This window comes from Lathyrus oleraceus, chromosome 2 (assembly GCF_024323335.1).
Source record: "Lathyrus oleraceus cultivar Zhongwan6 chromosome 2, CAAS_Psat_ZW6_1.0, whole genome shotgun sequence".
Classification (NCBI taxonomy): Eukaryota; Viridiplantae; Streptophyta; class Magnoliopsida; order Fabales; family Fabaceae; genus Lathyrus; species Lathyrus oleraceus.
In genome coordinates this window covers 27330204-27340926 of record NC_066580.1, presented here as the reverse complement: position 1 = coordinate 27340926, position 10723 = coordinate 27330204, and the positions used below count along the sequence as shown (strand labels likewise).

At 36.4% G+C, this 10723-nt stretch overlaps 1 protein-coding gene across 1 annotated transcript; it reads right to left on the bottom strand.

Moving 5' to 3' along the window:
• Positions 1-454: 454 nt before the first annotated feature.
• Positions 455-7006, bottom strand: LOC127121729 (ubiquitin-like modifier-activating enzyme atg7). Its single transcript, XM_051052175.1, has 10 exons — positions 6992-7006; positions 6214-6403; positions 6017-6116; positions 5778-5922; positions 5540-5698; positions 5291-5449; positions 4941-5132; positions 4743-4858; positions 4599-4639; positions 455-612 (listed from the first exon to the last, which is right to left on the bottom strand). The coding sequence occupies exons 1-10, from the start codon at positions 7004-7006 to the stop codon at positions 455-457; spliced, it is 1275 nt and encodes a 424-aa protein (XP_050908132.1).
• Between the last annotated feature and the right edge of the window lie 3717 nt (positions 7007-10723).

Genomic DNA, 10723 nt, shown 5'->3' with positions numbered 1-10723 from the left:
CGTCGCTAATGCTCCCTCAAGACATCTGGCCATAAAAAAAACATCTATGTCGCGCCGGAATTCTCCTTCGGCAGTAGCGGATGTGCAATCATGTCCAAACACCTATCAAAACAACTGTCTTTCATTCCTCTTTCACAATCCACCATCACTTTTCCAAAAAAATTATCTGGAAATTCAAATTGATGCTAAAAGTCACATGAACCCTAAAAATGTGAATCAAAATTAAGCAACCATTGAGAGGAATTAGAGCCAACTGCTAGGGGGATTTGATCCCCCTCACTGAGGTCTACATGGTAATAACATTGAATCAACAAAAAGGAGTGATAAAAAAATACCTTCTGGTGCAACTCTGGCAGTTCTTCAAGGTCCCTACGTCTCCCTTTTCTTTGGGTAATTATTCACCTTGTTTCAATTGCATGTGATTATCTCTTCTTCTTATTATTATTCTTCATCTTTAAATATTGTAGTATGTAGGTACTATGATATTGTTCCAATTGTTGAACGTGAGAGATACAGTAGGTTGATGAATCTCAATGAGATTGAGAGAGTCATGCGAAGAGAGTGAGAGAAATTTGGATAGTGATGAAGAATTTATGTAATATCCCATATCCCCTTAAATGTTCAATTAGTTGTCAGTTGATACCAATTGAGTTCCTATGTACTCTATCTCTTGTAAGTTGGCACAATTAGTGCTCATATGTTCTCTAAATGTTGTCAGTTGGGACCAATAGAGTAACTAGTGAACTCTAAAGAGATCAATCCTTATTAAAAGAGACTAACCTTTATTAATAAGTACAAGAGAGGATATTTTTGGTAACATTAATAATTGGTCAATTGATACTGGAAGACAAAATATCAATTGAGATATTTTGTGTCACTATTTAATATTATATATTATATATATTATATAGTATATGTTGTGTTGTGGTGATTAAAAAGAAAGAAGAAGTGGATAAGAATGAAGGAAAATAGATATAGTAGGTAAGAGAGAAAAAGAGTTTATCTGAAAGAAAGAAAGGAAAGGAAATAGGAAGAGAAGAGAAAAGAGAAAGGAAGATAAAGAACGGGAAGAAGAAAAAGAAACTCATGGAGGAATAAGAAGATTGATATCATCTTCATCATCACCACCATCATCTCATCTTCATCATCATTATCATCAATTTCATCTCTATTTCATCATCTTCATCATCAAACCAAGGTGCGTTCTTAGATAGAGTTAGCCTTGGGGAGGGGAAGAATTTCATGAAGGGAAACTAGGTTATTATGAGATTGTGGTTGTTGATAATAACATGTTGATGTTGCTTCATGTTGTTCTTGATATTATGTTATTTGGTATGATTATTGTCTTGATTGCATGATTGTTATGTGTTTGAGCATGGATCCATAATGGTATATGTTTTGGTATGGATATGGGTGGTTGAAATTGGAAGAGAGATTGTTTAGAAGATGTGTTTTTTTGAGATTATGCAGGTGTCAATCGATTGGTTGCAGAAAAGTTGCAGAACCAATCGATTAGTTCATGATTCTATGAAGAAAAAGTTGATTTTGATAATGTCAATTGATTGGCTATAGTGCTCAATCGATTGGTCCTATCTAATTTCACCAAAAACAGAAGTCAGTAACTTCACACAATCGATTGACTCCCAGTGCAATCAATTGGTTTAGCCTTATTTTGCCTAAAACTACTTATTTCATGTTTCTAAACCACCTTAGATGTATTATAACTTATACCATGATGTGTTTGCATTAATTTAACATTAATCGGTCGATTTACATGAGATTGGATGGGTTTAATCTAGAATATTAGTCAGGTTAAAATATGTGGTTCTTGTTCCACCATCACTCAAGAACCGTGAATTCGATTGATATGAGACTTGAAGCTTTGGAAAGCTAATAATATAATGAGATATTGCATGGTGATGAGAGACCATGGACTTACCAATAATGCTTGGTAGAGGATAGTGATGATTGTATGCTTGATTATGTTTGACTTGTTTGTGTATGACGACTTGAATAACCTAAGATACTTATGAGTATGTCATGAGTCGAATATCCCAAGGGTTTATTGTGACATGTTATGCCACTATGTGTGTTCCATGTATGGCATTTTGTTATGCTAATATGTATGCCATGAATTGGTTGGATGTTTGATTGTGAAATAACATGATTAAAAACCTTTCAAAGATGAGTGAGGAAACCTAGGAGAATAACTTGATTAATAACTTAGAAAGATAATCTAGGTTATGGAAATGAGCATACGGTGATGCTTGGATGTAACGGTACCTAGGTGTGTACCGTGGACAAGTTATCACTTGGTAAACGAATGAATATGCTTTGTATAAAACATATGTGATTTATGTAATGAGAATGGATCATGTTATGATGCCATGAGAATTGATATGATATCATGAGAATTTGTTTGATATTTGGTGAGGAACATTTGTTTCAAAAGTCCTATTTGTTATTGAGAATTAATCACGTATTCGGAATTAGTTGTGATTGTGCACATACCACTTCAAGAGCTTAGGTAAAGAGGTAACTGGGGATGTGGTACCAATGATTCGTGCCTCAATTGGGTTTGAGCCCCAACCATGTCGGACATGGGGGAAAGGTGGACACCTAAGTGGGTTAGAGGCCCATACGCTGAAAGATACCCTAAGTGGGTTAGAGGCCCATACGGGTGACGATCACTTGAACTGGGGATTAAGCCTCATAGAGGACCCGATATCCACCGTGAAAGTCAAATCATATGAGCATGCATGAACCAATTCTGGCTTAGACGTAAGTCCGTTTGGGGATTGATGTTTTGTGAATCCAAATAGTGATTTGTTAAGTGGATGAACTCAAGTGACATGTTTCCATATATTACAAATATCCCTTAGTTGCCCAAGTCCTAGTTACATTGTGTGAGTGATGCATAAGTAACAGAAGGTGAATACTTGAGTTAGAAATCAGGTAGCAACCCTATAGAGCCGAGTGAACCCATAGGATAGGAGAACTCACTGAGAATATTATCTCATCCCATTATCGTTGTTATTTTTCAGGTATTCCTTGCAGGTTGAATTCAGGAGAAGTTGTCTTCTGATGTTTCAAGGGATGTTGATTATTGTGATCTTCCGCTGTGGAGTTATGTACAATGAAGATATTATACATAGTTATTAGATTTTATTATTTAGGCTTTATTGTATGACATGTGCCATTTATGTTTTTAGTTTGGACACGAGTATATAATGATGCCAATAGGCACTTATGGTTGTGTCAATACCAAATAATAACACTTGTATGATATTATTCTATATATATATATATATATATATATATATATTATACGGGTTGTTACAATTTAAGAGATATCAAAGGGAAGGAGTTTTAGAATAGAGTGGATTTTTGGTGATTTATAAGATTGTGATTGAAAAAACCATGATTGGGGAGAGATTGAATTATATAGATCTTGAAATTTTCACTCTGTTAAATTTTGTTAGGATCTCATAGTGAAAGTTTGTTAGAGGTTGATGATTTTGTTATCACTCTGTTAAGAATTTTCTGTTAGTTCAGTTAAGTCATGGTTAGGTAACTCTGTTAGAATCACTAGGCGTGAGTCAGTTAGGAGTTTCTATGACGTTAAATTCATGTTAGGTTTAGTTAAGATTGGAATTGGTTAGCAAAAGTTAGGTATTTCAGTTAAGTACTCTGTTATGTTAGTTGGATTATGAACTATTACTGTTATGTTCTTAATGCTGGTGAAGTTAACATAGCACATGGTTATAGTTGCTTTGCTAAATCCTATTATCATGTTAGAAAATGAAGACATTGAATTGATTCCTATATTAACTGATTGTTATATGGCACTACAACAAACAAGACCTTAGACAGCGCTTTTTTTAGCCTTAGACAGCGCTTTAAAGCGCTGTCTAAACCTCCGCTGCTAAAGGTTTAGACAGCGCTTTTTTAAATCTTAAAAGCGCTGTCTAAGCCCCCCCCCCCCCCCTAGACAGCGCTTTGGCCAAAAGCGCTTTATAAGACCCTCTTATTTTAAATTTTTTAGGTATACCTTAGACAGCGCTTTTCAAAAAGCGTTGTCTAAGCCCCCCCCCTTAGACAGCGCTTTTGCCTAAAGCGCTTTCTAATCCCCCCCTTAGACAGCGCTTTTTACAAAAGCGCTGTCTAAGGTATACGAAAATTTTTGAAGCTTTTGTTTTAAACCATATTTTTTCCAGGTTTATAAACCAGAATTTCTACCTGTTTTCAACCAGATTTTGACAGACAATTATCACATTTTATATATGCCATTTTGGCCTTTTTTCTACCAATTTTTGGCTAACAAATATATATATATACCAATTCAAACCAATTTTGCCTTAAATGTATCAAAATATATACAAATTTATGTACACATTTACAAGTCATAACATATACTACAAATGTACACATTAATTACACAAATTTATGAACAAACATTGAGCTTTATCATGAATTGACACCACTCCTCTTTGATTTCGTCCACTTGATCCTTTGTATAAAATGCACACTTGAATTCATCAGCATACCTCATATCCTACGCATATGAGGTTTGTCGGCCATGCAACAAACGAACCTACTGCTTCGTGCACCGTTGTTAATATCGGCTTCTGCATATATCCTGAAAATGTGTAGTCAGTATGTGAATTTCATGCAGGATACATAAAGCAGGTCAGAGACTCTTTTCAAGATTGTTCCACATAAAATCAATTTGGAAGAATTACCCTTGAGGGTGATGCAAAATCCCTACTAAAAGTTCAACAGCAAGGGCAGAAGCAATAGGAGCTAGCCCCGGTCGGGTCACAGAACATTGCTGGTCCAGAGTGCGGTTGGACGTTGACTGCAGAAAGTAAGTATGAATTAGTTAGTGAGGTATGTTATATCTCTTCATATATCATACCACAATGCTGCATGTAAATTACATCAGTTGGTGCAACAACATCGTTGCAGAAATAGCATCCCAGTCTATGTTTTCCATTTGCATCATTTACAGACAAATCGGCAGATGAAGAACTAGCTGTTTCAGCACTCGAATCACAGGCGCTGCTGAAAGGACCCGCTCCGTGACGCATAACCAAGAAACTTTCAAACCCCAGTGCTGCAGTCATGGTAATCTATAAATATACATGTTAGTCAAGAAGATGCAATCAAAACTATGAAAGGAATAACAGTCGTAATATACGCTTTAGTTTAAAATATGAATCATGTGTTAATCAGTGATATAAATATAAATGGCAACATATATAAAATTTAAAAGTATAAACTGGCCAACCTTGATAGCATTGGCACAGAGAAGTGTTGGGAGCCAACGACTTTCCCTCGTATCTGTCAATAAAAAAACTGCATCATGAGCATCAAGTACATTCTCCTGTTCCTCGCTATTTACAGGGTGTCCAGGCATTGGTATAGCCATAACAATGCCTTCCGCTTCCTGAAAAAGAATAAGAAAAACATTCAATTATGTGGAAAATTTTATTATAGGCTTTAGCTTCAAGTGAAATCTCAGGGATTGATGGTCTACCACTGCAGGAAATATCCATTTGAGACTTTCAACTGCTGCTGTAGCTTTAAACTCTCCGCCATTAAGACAGTTATCCAAAGTATAAAGAGACTTCCTCAATGGATTAGACATAGCCACCCTGCCATTGTCAACTAGAGTAATTTTTCGGACACCCCATGCCTGCAGCGAAAAATATAAGTTATCAAGAATTGAAATACTGAAACAACAAAAACAGGGTTTTCTCAATACTAATACTCACCATAAGCATGCGCGCAACCTGGCATCCAAGTGTGCCTGCTCCAAGGAGAAGACACTTGAGGGAAGACAAAGCACTCAAGTCCAAAGATGGCAAAGCACGCCACCTCATAAGCTTTAAATTCAAATCTGCAGCAGATACAGCCAACCTATAAAAACACATTCAAAAAATTAGATATGCTGAAAAAATAAGTTGCATACTAAATAAAACTTACACCGGAGAAAATAATGAAGACAATGAACCTGGTTGGATCCATGGATTGTGCAAGACTAATACACCTAGGTACTTTTCTTCCCTTATTAAGTTCCCATCCAACTGCATTAGGCACAGCATCTTTCCACCCTATATAGTTACTCTTTTCACATTAGAAACCCAACAAAATAAAAATAAAGAGATATCTATCAACAAAATAACTGTCACATAATTAACGCAGCTCTACCTTGTGGAACTGTTAATAATGCTTCACCAACAAGGGACAAGCTCATATCAGCAAAACCCCGGTTCTCCCTGTAGCAGAAAAACTGAACAGACTTGAGATTCCACCTTGCAGAAATAAGTGCTAAGAGGTTGCGCAAGGGCCATCCAGGATTATTTGGGAGATGACACGGGTCATAAAACCCAAATAGAATCTGTCAATAGAATCCAGTAAAATTTCACGAAGATATCTATAGTTTCATGTCCAGTGAGTTCTATGTCTGATTATGAAAAAGCAACTTCACACAAATTGCAATTAACTATTATAACAAGAGTTTGAAAAAAGGACCTTGTGAGCATCGCTCTTTTAGTTATCAGCATCAGAAATTCAAAGTACAAGGGCAATTGCTTTTCAGAAGCCAACACACATTGGAGAAAACATTGTTTGGCAACAACAATTTCATTACCCTCTTTTATCCCCTTTGCTTTGCCTTATCAGAAATCAAACCAAACCCTAATATTTTCACTATAAAAAGAAGCACACTCAGAGCAAGAAGGAGGTGGAGCAACCCTAAACAGTTAAGGCAAGCCACCATTACCCTTAAACCCCAAAAATAATTCAAGTTATCAGCATCAGAAATTCTAACCCAAACCTCTCTCAAATCTCTCAATACTCACTCACTTTCTCTCAGAAACCGAAGAAGAAGAAGAAACAAAATACATAAAGAAAAGATACAAAGTGAATTGACCTAACCTTTGTTATCGTCGTGGTGCTCCGGTCTTCTTATCCGGCGAAGAAATACCCCAAACCCCTCCATTTCCTCAGACAAAGTTACCACGAGGTAGAGTTTTGCATGGGGATTCAAACCCCCCTTGTTTGAGACTCTGATTTGCACCCATCATCATTTAATTTTTGTTTTCCAATCTAGTGTTCTTGAGTTCCTCTCTTCGATTCAGCCCGGTGCTTATGAATTATGTTGTTTGGTTTGGGTATTCGTTTTTAGCAAGGTGAGACGAAGAGTTTGGTGTAAGGTTTAGGTTGTCTTTGAGCTCTACCGCTGGCGGCGATGAGCTCCGGCGCGGCGGAGCGGGAGAGGGCTACTTTAGAGCGTGTTTTAAAAAATTTGAGGGAGGGAAGAGATTTCAGACCATCCACTCTTTAGTTTTTTTAATTGAAAGACTTTAAACAGCGCTTTCTCAAAAGCGCTGACTAAGGTCTATATTTAAAAGCGCTTTTTAAAAGCGCTGTCTAAGGGGGGGTCTTAGACAGCGCTTTCTAAAAGCGCTGTCTAAGACCCCCCCCCCCCCCCCTTAGACAGCGCTTTCATTATTTTTTTAGAACATTTTCCGTGTTTTATTTTTATTTTAACCTTAGACAGCGCTTTCTTTTAAAAGCGCTGTCTAAGATGCGCTGTTAAAAAACCTTTTTGGCGTAGTGTGGATTGATTGTTCTAAGTCTTTATATGAGGATGTTAATTATTTGTTGAATAATTCAATTTTTGTTTGCTTCAGGTTATACATTTAGTTTGAACAAGTGAAATAGTTAGTATTATCTTAGATTTTTGGCTTGAATTAAGATGTAGTGGGAATGTGTGTCAAATCAATGAAGTTAGTTGTTAGTTTTGTTTGCTCAATTAGTGTTTTGTTAATAGTATATTTTGAATTGTTATTTGTTTCGAAAGCTAGTTGGAATTTTGAATTCATTTTGGTGTTAGGAGATTAGTTCAAATGTGTAGGACTGTTAGTTTATTTTGGAATCTAAGTGCAAGTCGATTCACATTGTTATGTTAATTTTAGTTAGCTTTGAAATCCAGATTGCTGGAGTTAGTTATCCAGCTACTAGAGATTAATTCAATTTGAAATTCTGTTAAGGGAATGTTACCCATGTTAGTAATTGAGTCAAGTAGAAATTATTTATATTCTGATCTATCACATGTTATGTTAATGAGAATGAAAGTTAATTGCAAAACATCTAGAGTTAGTATTAAATTGATGGAAAGTTTGGTTAAATTGGATGAAACTAAATGATGCTATGTTGAAGTTTGAATTTTGTAAAGTGAAGAAATTAATTTCTTATAAGAGGAAGTTTTTTAGGATTTGAAATTGGAAATGTTAGTATTAAAATATCAATGAAAATTGTTTGAACATGATAAATGCCAAGATTTTAATGATTGTTAGTGTAGAATTCGTGAAGTTATGTTGAATGAGATGCTTATTAGAATTGGTGAATTTGTTTGAATTGTATAGTTAGAAATGATATGAAATTGACGGAATGTGATAGCCTTTGTTGAATTGTTTGGTTTGGTATTTGATTAAAGCTTGGTGAATGCTAATGATGCTTTGATTTTGTTCTTGTAGGCAAGGGTGTGCATGGACTCATGGAGCATGGGATCTTGGAAACACATAAACAAACTAACCTCCACACTCATGAGCCATTGATTGGGTCTGAGTGTGGAGTATTTTGCTACGAACCAGAAGAACACAAATGACCTAATTCAAAAATTAAATTCTGAATATGTATTAATCAAAGCTAAAAGTTTGGGGGTAACGATCAGAAGGACATTTTGAGGTGATTGGTAGCTTGTTTTAGAGATAGGAGTGAGTAGCACTACCTGATCGGAATCGATCTCAGGATGGTGTTCTGACGACTTAGCTCATCTCAGATAAAGCTCAGGGAAGATGAGTTAGGGCTTTGGAAATTTTGAGTGGAGGTTAGTGAAGGTTTCTGAGTGGTGGTTTGGGGTTGAAACGCTTTGAAACTCAAAACACGATTCTCTATTTTGGAGGCTTTGGTTCGAATGTGATACAGAAGTTTTGGGGCTTTTAAAGCTTGGAAAATGAAGGGAACACCTTCCCCTATTTATAAGGAAGGTGTTTGGATGGATTGGAGGGAGAAAAATGAAGGTTTGCTTCAGAATGGTGAGTGGCTCGAAGCATGTTTAAGGGTGGACATTAAGGGACATGCATGGTTGTTGTCTAAACTTGCTTGCAGATCAGATCACTTTGCTTTGTTCCTTAGATTTGATTTGGAACAGACAAGGGACTTGGATTGGCCTGCTATGGATTTTTCTTTTTGTCAGTTTGGGAAAATTATGGTTTTGCACATGGGATTAGGTTTTGCATTGTGATATGTTTTGGCTACCAAGTTGACTTCCATTTGCACCACGATACCATATGCAATGTGTTTGGGGAAAATTGGGATCAAAACAAAGGGATTTGAGGGTTCGTTGCATGGTTATGCAATTTTGACTTGACATGTCTAATTTGTGCAATCAGGATGATCATCAATGTTTGAACCAAGGCCAAATACAATTGGCTTGTGCATTTTGTCCCAAACTTGTGCCAAATGTTCATTTCCATGTCCTTGATTTAATTCAAAAAGAACCATGTCAAAAGGAGTTGTAGTTTGGAAATGGAAATGTGGTAAAGTAGTGGTCTTGGTCATGTTTTAGGGCATGGTAGGCATGTTGGACCAGCTTGGCCAATGCAAATATTGAGGTCATTCCTCAATGAATTAAGTCTTGAAACTTGAAACAAAGTTGGATAGGAATTTATTTATGACATTTTGCTCGAAGTGGAATTTAAAAATCTTGTGAAATGAGAAAGTTATGGTCTTTGGAACTCCCCATAGGCCATTCTTTTCAAAATGTGACCAACCAACATGACCTAAAAATGGGATTTTGTGATTTCTTGATTTCCAAGGTATAATGATAGATGTTTTAGGCTCATATGATCATACCATGATAGGAAGTAAGATTTAGAGCTTTGTGGGATGATTTTAGGTCAAGTTCATGAGTGGATCAAAGCATTGAAAATTCAAAAATCATGACCAAACCAAGTATTTGTAACATTGATTGAATGGATGTTTAAATGATGAATTTTTATTGTAATGGACATGAAATGATGTTGAATGAATGGTAAGGTGATTGGATGATCAAAATGAAGCAAGGACAATGATCAATGGATCCCTAAATTAGGATTTCTTGAGCCACAAGTTTTGTCAAGAACCAAGGCTAGATGATTTAGGGTTTGGTGATGTAAGGATCATGTTGAGATGTTTCAAAGGTGTGGGGTATGAACAAACTTCGGATTTTAGGGGTCCTCAATGACATGGCCAAGATCAATGGATAATCAAGACTTGTACACGCCAAATAAGGGTCAAGAGCTAGGGTTAGGGTCCTTGGGTGACCAGGTGAATCTTGAGGCATCTTCAAAGGGGACTCACCATCCAAATTGGATTTAGAGAGTGAGTGAAATGTATTGAATGATCCCCCAATCTTTGTCGGTGGACTTGAGGATGAGATTAGGGTTAAGGTGACTTGGGCACAGCTCAACATGACCAGGAGATCTTGAAGCTTCACAGATGAATCTCATACCTTAAGTTTGTGGATTATTGTAGATCATTAAGTACAAATATGAGATGATATGTATGGGATGAATACTCATGGATTAGGTTTTGAAGAAGGTGATGTGGAGTAGGGTAAATTTGAGGGTATGACATGGTGTAGTGCTTAAGAACATCACATCTAAATTTT

Excerpts from the sequence above, each read along its gene's own strand:
- LOC127121729 (XM_051052175.1), bottom strand. Across the intron at positions 5,450-5,539 it reads AATGGATATTTCCTGCAGTG|GAAGCGGAAGGCATTGTTAT; the intron begins GTAGACCATCAA and ends ATTCTTTTTCAG. Across the intron at positions 5,133-5,290 it reads TCTGTGCCAATGCTATCAAG|ATTACCATGACTGCAGCACT; the intron begins GTTGGCCAGTTT and ends GTATATTTATAG.